At 51.5% G+C, this 26002-nt stretch overlaps 1 protein-coding gene across 1 annotated transcript in view; it reads right to left on the bottom strand.

The window, feature by feature from the left end:
- The window catches only part of LOC140393968 (uncharacterized), a 505220-nt gene that overhangs the window by 403530 nt on the left and 75688 nt on the right, over window positions 1-26002 (bottom strand). The window contains exons 3-5 of the mRNA XM_072480674.1: window positions 11424-11535; window positions 7700-7871; window positions 2-148 (exon numbers count right to left, since the gene is read on the bottom strand). Coding sequence (XP_072336775.1) covers window positions 2-148; window positions 7700-7871; window positions 11424-11535 — 431 coding nt within the window. The remainder of the gene's footprint in view (window position 1; window positions 149-7699; window positions 7872-11423; window positions 11536-26002) is intronic.

Raw genomic sequence — 26002 nt, 5'->3', positions numbered from 1 at the left:
CTTTTTCAGCCTGCGTTCCAAATCCTCCTTCTCAATCTGAGCCTCCTGCATCTGAAAAGTGACTTTGGACAGGAAATCCTCCAGGTTACCGAGCAGGTTGGGCTCATTGCGTCGGAGTTGGACCCAGAGTTTCCATATCTCCAAGTTACTGAGAGAGACCAAGAAGGAAAGATAGAAGGAGCAAATAATTAGCAACTGACCAAGAAATTCCCTGACTGTAATCGATACTCCACACCCCTCACTGTAACATTCTGATATACCCTACACCCCTCATCGCAACAATCTAATATATCCCACATCCCTCACAGTGAAACTTTGATATATCCCACACCTCTCACTGTAAAACTCTGAAATGAAGGGGTGGGTGGTCGTGAGATGAGACCCCTTAAAACTGGATAGTTAGGATAATACTGGAATAATTCTACAAAAGTTAGTTCATTGAGGATTAAAATAATCATAGAAAGTACACCGAGTAATCATTATTAGACATTAAACATGTATTCTTATTACATAGCAGTAACAAGTCTTTAAACTCTTGCTAATAGTAGTGACCGCAATGTATGATGATATTTAAGCTAGCTAACTTGACCACATTCCCAAGACAGACAGAATAAGACAGAAATAATGTGGTAAGCTATAACACAGCCAGCTGAATAAGCAATTCTTATCAGCAGCTCCAGCTGCTCAGACCATGGTACAGGCAGGAACCACTCTGAGACCAGAAAAATGGGAGTCAGGCAGAGAAAAGACAGCGGATGTATGGGTCCTGAAAAACAACAGATGGCCAGGGAACTGGATGGAGTTAAATCATGAGCTGGTCACGCAGTTATCATGTTTCCGAAAGTAAAATTCATTGGTCAAGGTAAAATCGACAGCTACAAGGATTGGATCAAGTCCAACTGGGATGAACTACTGATTTTGGGAAATTGTAGAACTGTTGAACCTAAAGCAATGTAAAGCAGAGTGGTTTTGGCATTTATATAAATCACTCTCCCTTGTACGTTGACCACTCTTGGAAAATAAAGCCGTCTTAACCAGAGTTGCTGACTCCGCGGGTCTTTCTATTTAGCTGAGCCGTAACTAAGTGGAAGGATCCCCACTTAAAAACCAGCTCAATACTCAGTCACTGAAAACGCTCCTACATGACATATCCCACACCTCTCACTGTCAAACTCTGATCTCTCCCGCACACTTCACTGTACAACTCTGACACATAACACATCCCTCACTTAAACTGATATACCCCATACCCCTCACTATAACATTCTGATAGATCCCACATCCCTCACTGTAACATTCTGATATATCCCACACTCCTCACTGTAACACTCTGATATACCACACACCCCTCACTGTAACACTCTGATATATCCCACACCCCTCACTATAGCATTCTGATAGATCCCACATCCCTCACTGTAACATTCTGATATATCCCACACTCCTCACTGTAACACTCTGATATACCACACACCCCTCACTGTAACACTCTGATATACCCCACACCCCTCACTGTAACACTCTGATATACCCCACACCCCTCACTATATCATTCTTATAGATCCCACATCCCTCACTGTAACATTCTGATATATCCCACACTCCTCACTGTAACACTCTGATATATCCCACACCCCTAACTATAACACTCTGATATACCCCATACCCCTCACTGTAACACTCTGATATACCACACACCCCTCACTGTAACACTCTGATATACCCCATACCCCTCACTATAACATTCTGATAGATCCCACATCCCTCACTGTAACATTCTGATATATCCCACACTCCTCACTGTAACACTCTGATATACCACACACCCCTCATTGTAACACTCTGATATATCCCACACCCCTCACTATAACATTCTGATAGATCCCACATCCCTCACTGTAACATTCTGATATATCCCACACTCCTCACTGTAACACTCTGATATACCACACACCCCTCACTGTAACACTCTGATATACCCCACACCCCTCACTGTAACACTCTGATATATCCCACACCCCTCACTATAACATTCTGATAGATCCCACATCCCTCACTGTAACATTCTGATATATCCCACACTCCTCACTGTAACACTCTGATATACCACACACCCCTCACTGTAACGCTCTGATATACCCCACACCCCTCACTGTAACACTCTGATATACCCCACACCCCTCACTGTAACACTCTGATATACCACACACCCCTCACTGTAACACTCTGATATACCACACACCCCTCACTGTAACACTCTGATATACCCCACACCCCTCACTGTAACACTCTGATATATCCCACACCCCTCACTGTAACACTCTGATATACCCCACACCCCTCACTGTAACACTCTGATATATCCCACACCCCTCACTATAACATTCTGATAGATCCCACATCCGTCACTGTAACATTCTGATATATCCCACACTCCTCACTGTAACACTCTGATATATCCCACACCCCTCACTATAACATTCTGATAGATCCCACATCCCTCACTGTAACATTCTGATATACCCCACACCCCTCACTGTAACACTCTGATATACCCCACACCCCTCACTGTAACACTCTGATATATCCCACACCCCTCACTATAACATTCTGATAGATCCCACATCCCTCACTGTAACATTCTGATATATCCCACACTCCTCACTGTAACACTCTGATATACCACACACCCCTCACTGTAACACTCTGATATACCCCACACCCCTCACTGTAACACTCTGATATACCCCACACCCCTCACTGTAACACTCTGATATACCACACACCCCTCACTGTAACACTCTGATATACCCCACACCCCTCACTGTAACACTCTGATATACCACACACCCCTCACTGTAACACTCAGATATATCCCACACCCCTCACTATAACATCCTGATATATCCCACATTCCTCACTGTAACATTCTGATATATCCCACACTCCTCACTGTAACACTCTGATATACCCCACACCCCTCACTGTAACACTCTGATATACCCCACACCCCTCACTGTAACACTCTGATATACCCCACACCCCTCACTGTAACACTCTGATATACCACACACCCCTCACTGTAACACTCTGATATACCCCACACCCCTCACTGTAACACTCTGATATACCCCACACCCCTCACTGTCTATTGGCTAATTCACTTGTGTTGCGACTCCTGGACGATTGGGGCTGAAATTGACCGCGCACTTGTCCAGGGTGGTAACAATTTATCCCGCACCCCTCACTGTAACATTGGTATATCCCACACCTCTCATTGTAACACTCCAATATATCCCACACCCTTCACTGTAACATTGATATATCCCACACCCCTCACTGTAACATTGATATATCCCACACCCCTCACTGTAACAAAATAAACTTTGACAAAGAGTCATCGGACTCGAAACGTTCGCTCTTTTCTTTCCCTACAGATGCTGCCAGACCTGCTGAGATTTTCCAGCATTTTATTTTTGGCCTCTCATTGTAACACTCTGGTACATCCCACACCCTTCACTGTAACATTGATATATCGTACATCCCTCAATGTAATATTGGTATATCCCACAACCCTCACTGTAACACTCTGATATAACCCACACCGCTCACTGGAACACTATGATATATCCCACATCTCTCACTGTAACATTGATATATCATACATCCCTCAATGTAACATTGATATATCATACACCCCTCACTGTAACATTGATATATCCCACATCCCTCAATGTAACATTGATATATCATACATCCCTCACTGTAACATTGATATATCATACATCCTTCCCTGTAACATTGGAATAACCCACACCCCTCACAGTAGCCTTGTTATATCCCACACCTTCACTGTAACATTGATATATCCCACATCCCTCACTGTAACATTGATATATCCCAGACCCCTCACTGTAACAATGATATATCCCAGACCCCTCACTGTAACACTCTGATATATCCCCGACCCCTCACAGTAACATTGAAATAGCCCAAACTCCTCACAGTAACACTGATAGAACCCACACCCCTCATTGAAACACTCTGGTATGCCCCACACCCCTCACTGTAACATTGATATTTCCCACCAAATATTGTAAAACTCTAATATGTCACCCGCCCCGACTTGAACGCTCCAATATATCCCACATCCTCACTGTAACACTCTGATCTAACCCACACCCCCTCCCTGTAACATTGATATAACCCATACCCCTCATTGTAACACTCTGATACATCCCACAACACTCACTGTAACATTGATTATTTCCCACACCCCTCACTGTAACACTCTGATCTGACCCACACACCCTCCCTGTAACATTGATATTTCCCACACCCCTCACTGTAAAATTCTGATCTAACCCACACCCACTCCCTGTAACATTGATATAACCCATACCCCTCATTGTAATACTCTGATACATCCCACAACACTCACTGTAACATTGATATTTCCCACACCCCTCACTGTAACACTCTGATCTAACCCACACACCCTCCCTGTAACATTGATATAACCCATACCCCTCACTGTAACACTCTGATACATCCCACAACACTCACTGTAACATTGATATTTCCCACACCCCTCACTGTAACACTCTGATCTGACCCACACACCCTCCCTGTAACATTGATATAACCCATACCCCTCATTGTAACACTCTGATTCATCCCACAACACTCACTGTAACATTGATATTTCCCATACCCCTCACTGTAACACTCTGATCTGACCCACACACCCTCCCTGTAACATTGATATTTCCCACACCCCTCACTGTAAAATTCTGATCTAACCCACACCCCCTCCCTGTAACATTGATATAACCCATACCCCTCATTGTAACACTCTGATACATCCCACAACACTCACTGTAACATTGATATTTCCCACACCCCTCACTGTAACACTCTGATATAACCCACACACCCTCCCTGTAACATTGATATTTCCCACACCCATCACTGTAAAACTCTGATATATCTCACATCCCTCACTCTAATATCGGTGTATCCCACATCACTCTCTGTAACACTGATATGTCCCACACCCCTCACTCAAAATTGATATATCCCTCACTCCAACATTGATATATCCCAAACCCCTCACTGTAACATTGATATAACCCACATCCCTCACTGTAACACTCTGATCTGACCCACACACCCTCCCTGTAACATTGATATAACCCCTACCCCTCACTGTAACACTCTGATACATCCCACAACACTCACTGTAACATTGATATTTCCCACACCCCTCACTGTAACACTCTGATCTGACCCACACACCCTCCCTGTAACATTGATATTTCCCACACCCCTCACTGTAAAATTCTGATCTAACCCACACCCCCTCCCTGTAACATTGATATAACCCATACCCCTCATTGTAACACTCTGATACATCCCACAACACTCACTGTAACATTGATATTTCCCACACCCCTCGCTGTAACACTCTGATATAACCCACACTGCTCACTGTACATAGAACATCGAACATAGAACATACAGTGCAGAAGGAGGCCATTCAGCCCATCGAGTCTGCACCGGCTGACTTAAGCCCTCACTTCCACGCTATCCCTGTAACCCAATAGCCCCCTAACCTTTTTGGTCATGAAGGGCAATTTATCATGGCCAATCCAACTAATCTGCACGTCTTTGAAATGTGGGAGGAAACCGGAGCACCCGGAGGAAACCCACGCAGACACGCGGAGAACGTGCAGACTCCGCACAGACAGTGACCCAAGCCGGAATCGAACCTGGGACGCTGGCACTTGTGCTACCTTGCTGCCCGTAAAACATTGTAACATTGATATACCCCACACCCCTCACTGTAATGCAATATATCCCACAGCCCCCACTGTAACATTGATATATCCCACACCCCTCACTGTAAAACTGATATAAATCACATCCCTCACTCAAAATAGATATATCCCTCACCCCTCACTCTAACATTGATATATCCCAAACCCCTCACTGTAATACTGATATATCCCACAATCCTCACTGTAAAATTGATATATCCCACACCCCTCACTGTAACATTGATATATCACACATCCCTCTCTGTAACACTCTGATATATCCCACACCTCCCCCTCTAACATTGATATTTCCCTCATCCCTCTCTTTAACACTCTGATATATCCCACACCCCTCACTCTTAACATTGATCTTTCCCACATCCCTCTCTATAACACTCTGATATATCCCACAATCCTCACTGTAACATTGATATATCGTACATCCCTCACTGTAATATTGGTATATCCCATACCCCTCACTGTAACACTCTGATATATCCCACACCTCCCCCTCTAACATTGATATATCCCATATCTCTCTCTATAACACTCTGATATATCCCACACCCCTCACTCTTAACATTGATATATCCCACATCCCTCTCTGTAACACTCTGATATATCCCACACCTCCCCCTCTAACATTGATATATCCCATATCTCTCTCTGTAACACTCTGATATATCCCACACCCCTCACTCTTAACATTGATATGTCCCACACCTCTCACTGTAACACTAAGATATATCCCACATCCCTCACTCTAACATTGATATATCCCACACGCCTCACAGTAACATTGATATATCTTACATCCCTCACTATAATATTGGTATATCACACACCTCTCAATGGAACATTGATATATCCCACACCCCTCACAGTAACACTCTGATATATCCCACACCCCTCACTTTTAACATTGATATATCTCATACCCCTCACTGTAACACTGATATATCCCACACCCTCACTCAAAATTGATATATCCCTCACCCCTCACTCTAACATTGATATATCCCACATCCTTCACTTTAACACTCTGATACATTACCCACTGTAACACTCTTATTACACAGTCATACAGATTGAGTATCAACTTTCAATATTTCTAAATCACAGAAAAAGCATGCCTCTATCACCACTATCCATAGCTCCAGGCTACAACATGCATAGAAAAGTGCATGCTTCCACAGCAACTCAGAATCCTTATGGGGACCGGTTGGCGCAATTGGCCTGGTGGCCAATTTGGATGCCAACATCAAGGGGTAAGATCCCCGATCCAGTGGTATGATCTCCGATCTGGGAGGTATGATCTCCAGTCCGACTGGGGTTAATTCAGGGATATGCCTCCAGGACCCGGACATGGTGAAGATCATGGTAATGTTGATGGAAGAAAACGATCCTCAGGGTTATTACTGACACCTTGTGGCTGTTAAACCCAGAGGCTGTGGGTGGCACAGGGACACTGTGAATGGCACTGCTGCCTCGCAGTGCCAGGGTCCCAGGTTCAATTCCAGCCTCGGGTGACTGTGCGGAGTCTGCACATTCTCCCCGTGTCTGCGTGGGTTTCCTCCGGGTGCTCCGGTTTCCTCCCACAATCCAAAGATGTGCAGGTTAGGTGGACTGGCTATGTTAAATTTCCCCTTAGTGTCCAAAGATGGGCGGGTTATGTCAAGGGCTTATGGGGATAGGGCAGGGGGGTGGGCTTGGGTGTTTCAGAAGGTCGATACAGACTTGATGGGCTGAATGGCTCCCTTCTGCAAAGTAGGAATTCTATGTAAGTCCTGCAGTTGAACCCATTGTATCTTCTCTCCTAATAACACAGGTGCTGATCGTTCCTGACAGTCGGCTGCGTCACCATTAAATTAGCCACTTACTCTTGTAAGATGGTGTTGGCTCCCAATCTCTCCATCAGTGCCGCAAAGTGCTGTTTTTCCTCGTCTTCCACCTCAACTTGATGCTGTATGCTTTGGGACTGATACAGAGATTCTGGAACATTCTGAGAAAGTGGCTCACCGTCCGCCTGGTTCTGCTCAGTTAGAAAGTGAACTGGAGATTGCAGCACAGGTAGTCATTGATTAGTTCAAACAGCTAACATCAGACAGTTCCATTTAGACCAATGAGGGAACAGTCTTCTAGGATCAGCCCAAAGGCTTGAGGACTTGGCACCAAATGATTCAGTCCAAATATCCAATCAGGAGGAACCAGTAGAAAGCCTCAGAATGACGTACAGGCTCAGAGCTGGGCCAATCAGAGACAGAGCTGATAGACTGGCCAGGAATTATTCCCGTCCCACTGACCTCCCTGAGGAAGTTGAGGACGGATTCAAGAGCTCCCATGACAATCTAGATAGATCACATTCAAAATGGTTTTCATTTATCCATCCCTTAAAACTCCATAGCTGAATGTTCATTAAACTGCCCACTTTCCAAATCCCACTTCCTCCTGCCTGAGCCATACTGCGTTCCTCCCCCCCCCCCTCAAGTCCCTCCTCTTCCATTTACTGCCCTCTCGCCTGCTCATTATCCCCTCCCCCATTCACTATTCCCTCTCTCATTCACTGTCCCCTCCCCGCTCGCTATCCCCTCCCCCGTCCCAGCTCGCTATCACCTCCCATGCTTGCAGTCTCCTCCCCCGCTCGCAGTCCCCTCCTCTGCCCGCAGTCCCCTCCCCCGCTCGCAGTCCCCTCCCCCGCTCCCCGTCCCCTCCCCCACTCCCCGTCCCCTCCCCCGCTCCCCGTCCCCCGCTCCCCATCCCCTCCCCCGCTCCCCGTCCCCTCCCCCGCTCCCCATCCCCTCCCCCGCTCCCCGTCCCCGTCCCCTCTCCCGCTAGCCCGTCCCCTCTCCCGCTAGCCCGTACCCTCCCCCGCTTGCAGTCCCCTCCCCCCTTTTTAGAATAACATTTTATTGGAGGCTGTTATAACCTGCCTGAATGGCTGGGGACCATTGGTTATCCCATGTGTCTTGAGGAGTATGAGCTCCCCCAATGAGCAGCGGTGGGGAAATCATTAGCTGCTGCACCTGTATAAATAAAGCTGGCCAGTGTCGTACCTGCCAGAACAGGAAGCATTTATGAGTTACTGCTGCTGTGTATATATTATTGGAACTAAAGTTACTTTCTTTTTGGCTCCACAACCCCAACTGGATTCTTCATGGCCCTCACAGAGCCGTTTTAAAATATATACATAACAAGAAGGAAAACAAAAAACAGCCACGGCTGTGACATTAGAGAAATGTTCAGTGTGTAAAGAGTTAATGTCATGTCTTAATTGGCCACTGGATGGAGCTAGAGGCAGTACTATAAAAGACACTGACTCTTCGGCTTCTGGGAGAGAGTGGATTAGAGGAGAGGAGACTGGAGTGATGTGCATAAGGAGATGTAGAGAGGATAGAATAGTTACAGTTAGAATATAGAAATAGTGTTAGTTGAATGGCGTTTAATATAATCCATTGTTTACCATAGGAATAAGTGTCGAACATAATTTAAGTAGTGTAAATAAAATTAGCTTTGTTGATGAATTTAGCTTTAAGTGTCTTTGTGAACACTACGCCTTCCATCCTGACAACAGAATCACAAAGAACACCACAACGGCAACTACAACACAGCCAAAACATCCTTACACCCCCCAAAAAACCTACCCCCCAATCTAGCCGGCGCCTGCCCCACCCCCCTTTATAACTTAATGGAAAAATAAATTGAGTACCCAATTAATTTTTCCCAATTAAGGGGCAATTTAGTGTGGCCAATACACCTACCCTGCACATCTTTGTGTTGTGGGGGTGAAACCCACGCAAACACGAGAAGAATGTGCAAACTCCACACGGACAGTGACCCAGAGCCCGGATCGAAACTTGGACCTAGTGCCTTGAGGCAGCAGCGCTAACCCACTGCGCCAACCTGCTGCCCCTCTTTTTAACTTTTAACCCAGACCCCTCTCTTCTGTTCACACTACCCTTCCCCCGCTCACACTCCCCTTCCCCTGCTCACACTCCCCTTCCCCCGCTCGCACTCCTCTTATCCTGTTCGCACTCCCCTTCCCCCGCTCGCACTCCCCTTCCCCCGGTCGCACTCCCCTTCCCCCGCTCGCACTCCCCTTTCCCCGCTCGCACTCCCCTTTCCCCGCTCGCACTCCCCTTCCCTGACTCGCACTCACCTTCCCCCGCTCGCACACCCTTCCCCCGCTCGCACACCCCTTCCCCCGCTCGCACTCCCCTTCCCCCGCTCGCACTCCCCTTCCCCCGCTCGCACGCCCCTTCCCCCGCTCGCACGCCCCTTCCCCCGCTCGCACGCCCCTTCCCCCGCTCGCACTCCCCTTCCCCCGCTCGCACTCCCCTCCCCCCGCTCGCACTCCCCTTCCCCCAGCTCGCACTCCCCTTCCCCCAGCTCGCACTCCCCTTCCCCCAGCTCGCACTCCCCTTCCCCCAGCTCGCACTCCCCTTCCCCCACCTCGCACTCCCCTTCCCCCACCTCGCACTCCCCTTCCCCCACCTCGCACTCCCCTTCCCCCACCTCGCACTCCCCTTCCCCCACCTCGCACTCCCCTTCCCCCACCTCGCACTCCCCTTCCCCCACCTCGCACTCCCCTCCCCCCGCTCGCACTCCCCTCCCCCCGCTCGCACTCCCCTCCCCCCGCTCGCACTCCCCTCCCCCCGCTCGCACTCCCCTCCCCCCGCTCGCACTCCCCTCCCCCCGCTCGCACTCCCCTCCCCCCGCTCGCACTCCCCTCCCCCCGCTCGCACTCCCCTCCCCCCGCTCGCACTCCCCTCCCCCCACTCGCACTCCCCTCCCCCCGCTCACACGACCCTCCCCCCGCTCACACGACCCTCCCCCCGCTCACACGACCCTCCCCCCCGCTCACACTCCCCTCCCCTGCTCACACTCCCCTCCCCTGCTCACACTCCCTGCCCCTGCTCACACTCCCCTCCTCTGCTCACACTCCCCTCCTCTGCTCACACTCCCCGCCCCTGCTCACACTCCCCTCCCCTGCTCACACTCCCCTCGCCAGCTCACACTCCCCTCGCCTGCTCACACGCCCCTCCGCTGCTCTCACTCCCCGCCCCTGCTCACACTCCCCTCCCCTGCTCACACTCCCCTCCCCTGCTCACACAACCCCCAATGCTGTGTCTGAGGGGGTGTGTGTTATGGAATGGGGAGAGTGGGCTGTTTACAAAGATGGAAGGCCCCTACTGGGCAGGGTTACTGTGGTGCTGGTATTTACGAGCAGCTGTCATCATGAAGGGAATGTTTGTGCTTAACCCAGTTCCAAGCAGAAACCTTAAATGGATTAATAACTTTATTCAATTTCAGCAGGGTGGGGATTTGTTAATTTCTTGAATAGGAGCTTAACACTTCAGCACATTCAGCTGAGATCTCTCTGCTCAAAGGATCAGCAGGCCCCCAGAGTGTTGCAAATTGTGTCCAACAGCCATGCTCCAATTGGGTCTAACTCCCGACCAGTAGCAAGGGAGCCTGGGGCTGTCGGACATGTCTGTGTGTCTCCCACATCCAACATCCCACTGCTGCCTGAGGCTGGCTGGAATGAGGCTCTTTCTCTGTGCCTAGTTAAAGACAGTTTATAAACAGATGACATTTTGAACTTACCCAGGCCCTTTGTCAGGTCCTCAGGAGTGAGACGGTCATTCCCCTCCAGATCGAGTATATTGAAAACCACCTCAACCTCCTCCCGACTGAAGGCAAACTTCTCCTGAAGATTCTGAATGAAGAAAAATCAAAAGACAGGAGTAAAATTCACACACACACCCAACCACACACACACACACCCACACCCACCCAAACACACTCACACACACTCACACCCACCCAAACACACTCACACACACTCACACCCACCCAAACACACTCACACACACTCACACCCACCCAAACACACTCACACCCACCCAAACACACACTCGCACCCACCCAAATACACACACACCCACCCAAACACACACACACACACACCCAACCACACACACACACACCCACACCCACCCAAACACACACTCATACCCACCCAAACACACACTCGCACCCACCCAAATACACACACACCCACCCAAACACACACACACACCCACACCCACCCAAACACACACACACACACCCACACCCACCCAAACACACACACACCCACCCAAACACACACACACCCATCCACACCCACACACACCCACACACACCCAAACACACACACACACCCACCCAAACACACACACACTCACACCCACCCAAACACACACCCACACCCACCCAAACACACACACACCCACCCAAACACACACACACCCATCCACACACACACACACCCACACCCACCCAAACACACACTCGCACCCACCCAAATACACACACACCCACCCAAACACACACACACACCCACACCCACCCAAACACACACACACACACCCACACCCACCCAAACACACACACACCCACCCAAACACACACACACCCATCCACACCCACACACACCCACACACACCCAAACACACACACACACCCACCCAAACACACACACACTCACACCCACCCAAACACACACCCACACCCACCCAAACACACACACACCCACCCAAACACACACACACCCATCCACACACACACACACCCACACCCACCCAAACACACACACACACACACACACACCCAAACACACACACACACACTCACACCCACCCAAACACACACCCACACCCACCCAAACACACACACACCCACCCAAACACACACACACACACTCACACCCACCCAAACACACACCCACACCCACCCAAACACACACACACACACCCAAACACACTCACACACACTCACACCCACCCAAACACACACACACCCACCCAAACACACACACACCCATCCACACACACACACACCCACACACACCCAAACACACCCAAACACACTCACACCCACCCAAACACACACACACACACTCACACACACCCAAACACACCCATCCACACACACACACACACACACACACCCAAACACACACACACACACTCACACCCACCCAAACACACACACACCCACTCGAACACACCCACACCCACCCAAACACACTCACACCCACACCCACCCAAACACACACACACACACACACAAACACACTCACACACACTCACACACACCCAAACACACACTCGCACCCACCCAAACACACACACACACATCCACACACACACACACCCACACCCACCCAAACACACTCACACACACTCACACCCACCCAAACACACTCACTCCCACACCCACCCAAACACACACACACACCCACACACACCCAAACACACACACACACACACACCCAAACACACACACACCCACCCAAACACACACACACCCATCCACACACACACACACCCACACCCACCCAAACACACACACACACCCACACCCACCCAAACACACACACACACTCACACCCACCCAAACACACACCCACACCCACCCAAACACACACACACACACCCAAACACACACACCCATCCACACACACACACACCCACACCCACCCAAACACACACTCACACACACCCACACACACCCAAACACACACACACACCCACCCAAACACACACCCACACCCACCCAAACACACACACACCCACCCAAACACACACACACACACTCACACCAACCCAAACACACACCCACACCCACCCAAACACACACACACACACCCAAACACACTCACACACACTCACACCCACCCAAACACACACACACCCACCCAAACACACACACACCCATCCACACACACACACACCCACACACACCCAAACACACCCAAACACACTCACACCCACCCAAACACACACACACACACACTCACACACACCCAAACACACCCATCCACACACACACACACACACACACACACCCAAACACACACACACACACTCACACCCACCCAAACACACACACACACCCACTCGAACACACCCACACCCACCCAAACACACTCACACCCACACCCACCCAAACACACACACACACACACAAACACACTCACACACACTCACACACACCCAAACACACACTCGCACCCACCCAAACACACACACACCCATCCACACACACACACACCCACACACACCCAAACACACTCACACACACTCACACCCACCCAAACACACTCACACCCACCCAAACACACACTCGCACCCACCCAAATACACACACACCCACCCAAACACACACACACACACACCCAACCACACACACACACACCCACACCCACCCAAACACACTCACACACACTCACACCCACCCAAACACACACTCATACCCACCCAAACACACACTCGCACCCACCCAAATACACACACACCCACCCAAACACACACACACACCCACACCCACCCAAACACACACACACACACTCACACCCACCCAAACACACACCCACACCCACCCAAACACACACACACCCACCCAAACACACACACACCCATCCACACCCACACACACCCACACACACCCAAACACACACACACACCCACCCAAACACACACACACTCACACCCACCCAAACACACACCCACACCCACCCAAACACACACACACCCACCCAAACACACACACACCCATCCACACACACACACACCCACACCCACCCAAACACACACACACACACACACACACCCAAACACACACACACACACTCACACCCACCCAAACACACACCCACACCCACCCAAACACACACACACCCACCCAAACACACACACACACACTCACACCCACCCAAACACACACCCACACCCACCCAAACACACACACACACACACAAACACACTCACACACACTCACACACACCCAAACACACACTCGCACCCACCCAAACACACACACACCCATCCACACACACACACACCCACACCCACCCAAACACACTCACACACACTCACACCCACCCAAACACACTCACACCCACCCAAACACACACTCGCACCCACCCAAATACACACACACCCACCCAAACACACACACACACACACCCAACCACACACACACACACCCACACCCACCCAAACACACTCACACACACTCACACCCACCCAAACACACACTCATACCCACCCAAACACACACTCGCACCCACCCAAATACACACACACCCACCCAAACACACACACACACCCACACCCACCCAAACACACACACACACACTCACACCCACCCAAACACACACCCACACCCACCCAAACACACACACACCCACCCAAACACACACACACCCATCCACACCCACACACACCCACACACACCCAAACACACACACACACCCACCCAAACACACACACACTCACACCCACCCAAACACACACCCACACCCACCCAAACACACACACACCCACCCAAACACACACACACCCATCCACACACACACACACCCACACCCACCCAAACACACACACACACACACACACACCCAAACACACACACACACACTCACACCCACCCAAACACACACCCACACCCACCCAAACACACACACACCCACCCAAACACACACACACACACTCACACCCACCCAAACACACACCCACACCCACCCAAACACACACACACACACCCAAACACACTCACACACACTCACACCCACCCAAACACACACACACCCACCCAAACACACACACACCCATCCACACACACACACACCCACACACACCCAAACACACCCAAACACACTCACACCCACCCAAACACACACACACACACTCACACACACCCAAACACACCCATCCACACACACACACACACACACACACCCAAACACACACACACACACTCACACCCACCCAAACACACACACACCCACTCGAACACACCCACACCCACCCAAACACACTCACACCCACACCCACCCAAACACACACACACACACACACAAACACACTCACACACACTCACACACACCCAAACACACACTCGCACCCACCCAAACACACACACACACATCCACACACACACACACCCACACCCACCCAAACACACTCACACACACTCACACCCACCCAAACACACTCACTCCCACACCCACCCAAACACACACACACACCCACACACACCCAAACACACACACACACACACACCCAAACACACACACACCCACCCAAACACACACACACCCATCCACACACACACACACCCACACCCACCCAAACACACACACACACCCACACCCACCCAAACACACACACACACTCACACCCACCCAAACACACACCCACACCCACCCAAACACACACACACACACCCAAACACACACACCCATCCACACACACACACACCCACACCCACCCAAACACACACACACACACACCCACACACACCCAAACACACACACACACCCACCCAAACACACACCCACACCCACCCAAACACACACACACCCACCCAAACACACACACACACACTCACACCAACCCAAACACACACCCACACCCACCCAAACACACACACACACACCCAAACACACTCACACACACTCACACCCACCCAAACACACACACACCCACCCAAACACACACACACCCATCCACACACACACACACCCACACACACCCAAACACACCCAAACACACTCACACCCACCCAAACACACACACACACACACTCACACACACCCAAACACACCCATCCACACACACACACACACACACACACCCAAACACACACACACACACTCACACCCACCCAAACACACACACACACCCACTCGAACACACCCACACCCACCCAAACACACTCACACCCACACCCACCCAAACACACACACACACACACAAACACACTCACACACACTCACACACACCCAAACACACACTCGCACCCACCCAAACACACACACACCCATCCACACACACACACACCCACACACACCCAAACACACTCACACACACTCACACCCACCCAAACACACTCACACCCACACCCACCCAAACACACACACACACCCACACACACCCAAACACACACACACACACACACCCAAACACACACACACCCATCCACACACACACACACTCACACCCACCCAAACACACACTCGCACCCACCCAAACACACACACACCCACCCAAACACACTCACACCCACACCCACCCAAACACACACTCACACCCACCCAAACACACACTCGCACCCACCCAAACACACACACAACCATCCACACACACACACACCCACACCCACCCAAACACACTCTCACACACTCACACCCACCCAAACACACACACCCAAACACACACTCACACCCACCCAAACACACTCACACCCACACCCACCCAAACACACTCACACACACTCACACACTCCCAAACACACTCACACACACACCCACCCAAACACACTCACACACACTCACACACTCCCAAACACACACACACACCCAAACACACATTCACACCCACCCAAACACACTCACACCCACCCAAACAAACTCACACCCACACACACCCAAACCCACACACACCCATCCACACACACACACACCCACACCCATCCAAACACACTCACACACACCCACACACACCCAAACACACACACCCAAACACACACTCACACACACCCAAACACACTCACACCCACACCCACCCAAACACACACACACACACACTCACACCCACACACACACACAAACACACATACTCACACACACCCAAACACACTCACACCCACCCAAACACACTCACACACACTCACACCCACACCAACCCAAGCCCACCCAAACACACACACACACTCACACACACGCCCAAACACACTCACACACACTCACACCCACACCCACCCAAACACACACACCCACACCCACCCAAACACACACACACACACCCACCCAAACACACTCACACACACTCACACACTCCCAAACACACACACACACCCAAACACACATCCACACCCACCCAAACACACTCACACTCACACCCACCCAAACACACTCACACACACTCATGCACTCCCAAACACACACACACCCAAACACACATTCACACCCACCCAAACACACTCACACTCACACCCACCCAAAGACACTCACACCCACACACACCCAAACCCACCCAAACACACACGCACACTCACACACCCAAACACACTCACACCCACACCCACCCAAACACACACACACACTCACACCCACACACACCCAAACACACACACACACACACACCCAAACACACACACTCACACACACCCAAACACACTCACACACACTCACACCCACACCCACCCAAACACACTCACACACACTCACACCCACCCAAACCCAAACCCACCCAAACACACACACACACTCACACACGCCCAAACACACACACACACCCACACCCACCCAAACACACACACCCAAACACACACACTCACACCCACCCAAACACACTCACACACACTCAAACACACTCACGCACACTCACACCCACACCCACCCAAACACACACACCCAAACACACACACACTCACACCCACCCAAACACACTCACACACACTCACACCCACACACACCCAAACACACTCACACCCAAACACACCAATGCCCACACATACCCCCCCACACACACACACCCACACACACCCAAACACACTGACACACCCACCCAAACACACCAATGCCCACACATACCCCCCACACACACACTCACTCACACACACACACACCCAAACACACTCACACTCACTCACACACACACCCAAACACACCAATGCCCACACATACCCCCCCCACACACACACACTCACACACACACCCAAACACACTCACACTCACTCACACACCCACCCAAACACACCAATGCCCACACATACCCCCCCACGCACACACACACTCACACTCACACACACACACACATACACACCCACACACACACAAACATACTCACACTCACTCACAAACCCACCCAAACACACCAATGCCCACACATACTCCCCCCCACACTCACACACGCACTCACACACACACACACACTCACACACACAGTCACACACACACACACACTCACACACACACACTCACACACACACACACTCACACCCACCCAAACACACCAATGCCCACACATACCCCCCACACACACACCCACACCCACCCAAACACACTCACTCACACACCCACCCAAACACACCAATGCCCACACATAACCCCCCCCACACACACACACTCACGCACACACACTCACACACACACACACTCACACACACACACACACACACACTCACCCACACAAACACACCAATGCCCACACATACCCCCCCACACACACGCATACACACACACACACACCCAAACATACCAATGCCCACAATTACCCCCCCCACACACACACACACATACACACTCACCCAAACACACCAATGCCCACACATACCCCCCACACTCACACACACACACACACTCACACACACCCAAACACACCAATGCCCACACATACCCCCTCCTCACACACACACACACTCACCCAAACACACCAATGCCCACACATACCCCCCCACACACACTCACACACACATATGCAAACACATACCCACAAACATGTCCACATATACCCATATACATGGCCATTATTATAATCCCAGCCAGACCCAACAATGGCTAGGATACGGATAGACAGCCCAATATTTTATTTTAATTTTGTAAGACTGTGAGGAAAGGATACCTCACCCCAGGAGTGATTAAACAGATAGGTAAAACAACATTTATTACTATCACTGTAGTGAAATATCTTTAACATCACACAACAAAATAGCTTACAATTAACCCTCAAACAATGCTAATCAATACAGTGACACAATAACCCTTAACTGCTATCTTTACTTCCACTCAAACAACAAAACACCTCAGATCCCAATCCACTTTTAAATACAGTTAGCACTCAGAAATACTTGCTGTGCAGAGATGTCTTTGGGTCTGTGGGGGAATTGGGGCCTGTGGGGGTCCCTTTGGTTAGGGGACCCATGTGAGGGGGTCCCTTTAATGTAAATGTAAATAATCTTTATTGTCACAAGTAGGCTTTCATTATCACTGCAAATTAAGTTACTGTGAAAAGCCCCTAGTCGCCACACTCCGCCGCCTGTTCGGGTACACAGGGGGAGAATTCAGAATTCTCAGCTGGTACGGGAATTGAACCCGCGCTGCTGGCCTTGTTCTGCATCACAAACCAGTTGCCTAGCCCACTGAGCTAAACCAGCCTCCCTCAGGGGTCCTTGTGGTGGTTCCCTTTAGTTAGGGGGTCTCTGTGGGAGGTCCCACTAGTTAGGGGGTTCTGTGGGGGGTTCCTTCAGTTTGGGGGTCCTTGGGGGGGTTCTCCCTATTCATGCGGTTCCGGGGGGCGGGGTCTTTCTATTAATGGAGTCCATAGGGGGTCTCCTTATTCATGGGATCCCTGGGGGGGTCTCCATGTTAAGGAGGTTCTGGGGAGGCTCCCTAGTTAGGGAGTCTCTGGGGGGCGGGGGGGAAACAGGTCGGGTCACCCCCGTACTTGGGGGAAGGGGGGCACACAGGCAATCCGGGGGTGGGGGCTGCTTTGCAGTGCGGGGTTGGGGGACATGAGGGGCTGGTTTGTGGTGCAGGGGGGGCGGTTGGTTGCAGGACATCGCAATCACCCACACAAAATGGGAGCCCGATAGCAGGATTCCCTTTTGCATGGCAAGGGATATGGAATTGCTTCCCGATTTGCACTTCCAAGGGAAACGTAAATCGGTTGCAATTCTCCTTCGGTGAGAGAACATCGTCTCCCAAACAAAGAATCTCGCCCAATGTGAATCCTGCAAGAAAGCCACTTGGTGAGTCTAAAGGGCTGTTAATTTCTCTCTCCCTGCTACTGTCGAAATGAATGGTGATATGCAGTAGAACTCCAGGATTGCAACAGCATACAGACAAAATCACATGCACACAGTCGGGCACACACTCCTACTCGGGCACACACTCGGGCACACACTCCTACTCGGGCACACACTCGGGCACACACTCCTACTCGGTCACACACTCCTACTCAGTCACATACTCCTACTCGACTCGGTCACACACTCCTACTCAGTCACACACTCCTACTCAGTCACATACTCCTACTCGGTCACACACTCCTACTCAGTCACATACTCCGACTCGACTCGGTCACACACTCCTACTCAGTCACATACTCCGACTCGACTCGGTCACACACTCCTACTCGGGCACACACTCCTACTCGGGCACACACTCCTACTCAGTCACATACTCCGACTCGACTCGGTCACACACTCCTACTCGGTCACACACTCCTACTCGGGCACACACTCCTACTCGGGCACACACTCCTACTCAGTCATACACTCACACTCAGTCACATACTCCTACTCGACTCGGTCACACACTCCTACTCGGTCACACACTCCTACTCGGGCACACAGTCCTACTCGGGCACACACTCCTACTCGGTCACACACTCCTACTCAGTCACATACTCCGACTCGACTCGGTCACACACTCCTACTCGGTCACACACTCCTACTCGGGCACACACTCCTACTCGGGCACACACTCCTACTCGGTCATACACTCACACTCAGTCACATACTCCTACTCGACTCGGTCACACACTCCTACTCGGTCATACACTCCTACTCGGTCATACACTCCTACTCGGTCATACACTCCTACTCAGTCACATACTCCTACTCGGTCATACACTCCTACTCGGGCACACACTCCTACTCGGGCACACACTCCGACTCGGTCATACACTCACACTCAGTCAAATACACCTACTCGGGCACACACTCCTACTCGGGCACACACTCCTACTCGGTCATACACTCCTACTCAGTCACACACTCCTACTCGGGCCCACACTCCTACTCGGGCACACACTCCTACTCGGGCACACACTCCTACTCAGTCACACACTCCTACTCGGTCACACACTCCTACTCAGTCACACACTCCTACTCAGGCACACACTCCTACTCGGGCACACACTCCTACTCGGGCACACACTCCTACTCGGTCATACACTCCTACTCGGGCACACACCCCTACTCAGTCACACACTCCTACTCGGGCACACACTCCTACTCGACTCGGTCACACACTCCTACTCGGTCATACACTCCTACTCGGGCACACACTCCTACTCGACTCGGTCACACACTCCTACTCGGGCACATACTCCTACTCAGTCACACACTCCTACTCAGTCACACACTCCTACTCAGTCACACACTCCTACTCGGTCATACACTCGTACTCGGGCACAGACTCCTACTCAGTCACACACTCCTACTCGGGCACACACTCCTACTCGGGCACACACTCCTGCTCGGTCACACACTCCTACTCGACTCGGTCACACACTCCTACTCAGTCACATACTCCTACTCGACTCGGTCACACACTCCTACTCGGTCATACACTCCTACTCGGGCGCACACTCCTACTCAGTCACACACTCCTACTCGGGCACACACTCCTACTCGGGCACACACTCCTACTCGGTCATACACTCCTACTCGGGCACACACTCCTACTCAGTCACACACTCCTACTCGGTCATACACTCCTACTCAGTCACATACTCCTACTCGACTCGGTCATACACTCCTACTCGGGCACACACTCCTACTCAGTCACATACTCCTACTCGGTCACACACTCCTACTCGGTCACACACTCATACTCAGTCACACACACCTACTCGGTCACATACTCCTACTCGGTCACACACTCCTACTCGGTCATACACTCCTACTCGGGCACACAATCCTACTCGGGCACACACTCCTACTTGGTCACACACTCCAACTCGGTCATACACTCCTACTCGGGCACACACTCCTACTCGGTCATACACTCCTACTCGGTCATACACTCCTACTCGGGCACACACTCCTACTCGGTCACACACTCCTACTCGGTCACACACTCCTACTCGGGCACCCATTCCTACTCGGGCACACACTCCTACTTGCGCACACACTCCTACTCGGTCACACACTCCTACTCGGTCATACACTCCTACTCGGGCACAAATCCTACTCAGTCACATACTCCTACTCGGGCACACACTCCTACTCGGGCACACACTCCTACTCGGTTAAACACTCCTACTCAGTCACACACTCCTACTCGGTCATACACTCCTACTCGGGCACACACTCCTACTCAGTCACACACTCCTACTCAGTCACACACTCCTACTCGACTCGGTCACACACTCCTACTCGGTCATACACTCCTACTCGGGCACACACTCCTACTTGGTCATACACTCCTACTCGGGCACACACTCCTACTCGACTCGGTCACACACTCCTAGTCGGGCACACACTCCTACTCGGGCACACATTCCTACTCGGTCATACACTCACACTCAGTCACATACTCCTACTCGACTCGGTCACACACTCCTACTCAGTCACACACTCCTACTCGGGCACACACTCCTACTCGGTCATACACTCCTACTCAGTCACATACTCCTACTCGGTCACACACTCCTACTCGGTCACACACTCCTACTCAGTCACATACTCCTACTCGACTCGGTCACACACTCCTACTCGGGCACACACTCCTACTCGGGCACACACTCCTACTCGGTCATACACTCCTACTCAGTCACATACTCCTACTCGGTCACACACTCCTACTCAGTCACATACTCCTACTCGACTCGGTCACACACTCCTACTCGGGCACACACTCCTACTCGGTCATACACTCCTACTCGGTCATACACTCACACTCAGTCACATACTCCTACTCGACTCGGTCACACACTCCTACTCGGTCACACACTCCTACTCGGTCACACACTCCTACTCGGGCACACACTCCTACTCGGTCATACACTCCTACTCAGTCACATACTCCTATTCGGTCATACACTCCTACTCAGTCACATACTCCTACTCGGGCACACACTCCTACTCGGGCACACACTCCTACTCGGGCACACACTCCTACTCGGTCATACACTCACACTCAGTCACATACACCTACTCGACTCGGACACACACTCCTACTCGGTCATACACTCCTACTCGGTCATACACTCCTACTCAGTCACATACTCCTACTCGGTCACACACTCCTATTCGGTCACACACTCCTACTCGGTCACACACTCCTACTCGGGCACACACTCCTACTCAGTCATACACTCCTACTCGGTCACACACTCCTACTCGGGCACACACTCCTACTCGGGCACACACTCCTACTCGACTCGGTCACACACTCCTACTCAGTCACACACTCCTACTCGGGCACACACTCCTACTCAGTCACACACTCCTACTCGGTCATACACTCCTACTCAGTCACACACTCCTACTCGGGCCCACACTCCTACTCGGGCACACACTCCTACTCGGGCACACACTCCTACTCAGTCACACACTCCTACTCGGTCACACACTCCTACTCAGTCACACACTCCTACTCAGGCACACACTCCTACTCGGGCACACACTCCTACTCGGGCACACACTCCTACTCGGTCATACACTCCTACTCGGGCACACACTCCTACTCAGTCACACACTCCTACTCGGGCACACACTCCTACTCGACTCGGTCACACACTCCTACTCGGTCATACACTCCTACTCGGGCACACACTCCTACTCGGTCACACACTCCTACTCGGTCACACACTCCTACTCGGGCACACATTCCTACTCGGGCACACACTCCTACTTGGGCACACACTCCTACTCGGGCACACACTCCTACTCGGTCATACACTCACACTCAGTCACATACACCTACTCGACCCGGTCACACACTCCTACTCGGTCATACACTCCTACTCGGTCATACACTCCTACTCAGTCACATACTCCTACTCGGTCACACACTCCTACTCGGTCACACACTCCTACTCGGGCACACACTCCTACTCAGTCATACACTCCTACTCGGTCATACACTCCTACTCGGTCACACACTCCTACTCGGGCACACACTACTACTCGGGCACACACTCCTACTCGACTCGGTCACACACTCCTACTCAGTCACACACTCCTACTCGGGCACACACTCCTACTCAGTCACACACTCCTACTCGGTCATACACTCCTACTCAGTCACACACTCCTACTCGGGCCCACACTCCTACTCGGGCACACACTCCTACTCGGGGACACACTCCTACTCAGTCACACACTCCTACTCGGTCACACACTCCTACTCAGTCACACACTCCTACTCAGGCACACACTCCTACTCGGTCACACACTCCTACTCGGTCACACACTCCTACTCGGTCATACACTCGTACTCGGGCACACACTCCTACTCGGTCACACACTCCTACTCGGGCACACACTCCTACTCGGGCACACACTCCTGCTCGGTCACACACTCCTACTCGACTCGGTCACACACTCCTACTCAGTCACATACTCCTACTCGACTCGGTCACACACTCCTACTCGGTCATACACTCCTACTCGGGCGCACACTCCTACTCAGTCACACACTCCTACTCGGAAACACACTCCTACTCGGGCACACACTCCTACTCGGTCATACACTCCTACTCGGGCACACACTCCTACTCAGTCACACACTCCTACTCGGTCACACACTTCTACTCAGTCACATACTCCTACTCGACTCGGTCACACACTCCTACTCGGGCACACACTCCTACTCGGGCACACACTCCTACTCGGTCATACACTCACACTCAGTCACATACTCCTACTCGACTCGGTCACACACTCCTACTCGGTCATACACTCCTACTCGGTCATACACTCCTACTCAGTCACATACTCCTACTCGGTCATACACTCCTACTCGGGCACACACTCCTACTCGGGCACACACTCCGACTCGGTCATACACTCACACTCAGTCAAATACACCTACTCGGGCACACACTCCTACTCGGGCACACACTCCTACTCGGTCATACACTCCTACTCAGTCACACACTCCTACTCGGGCCCACACTCCTACTCGGGCACACACTCCTACTCGGGCACACACTCCTACTCAGTCACACACTCCTACTCGGTCACACACTCCTACTCAGTCACACACTCCTACTCAGGCACACACTCCTACTCGGGCACACACTCCTACTCGGGCACACACTCCTACTCGGTCATACACTCCTACTCGGGCACACACCCCTACTCAGTCACACACTCCTACTCGGGCACACACTCCTACT

Source organism: Scyliorhinus torazame, chromosome 17 (genome assembly GCF_047496885.1).
Source record: "Scyliorhinus torazame isolate Kashiwa2021f chromosome 17, sScyTor2.1, whole genome shotgun sequence".
In the NCBI taxonomy this organism is placed as follows: domain Eukaryota; kingdom Metazoa; phylum Chordata; class Chondrichthyes; order Carcharhiniformes; family Scyliorhinidae; genus Scyliorhinus; species Scyliorhinus torazame.
The sequence above is the reverse complement of the archived record's forward strand: the minus strand, read 5'-3'. Positions and strand labels throughout refer to the sequence as shown.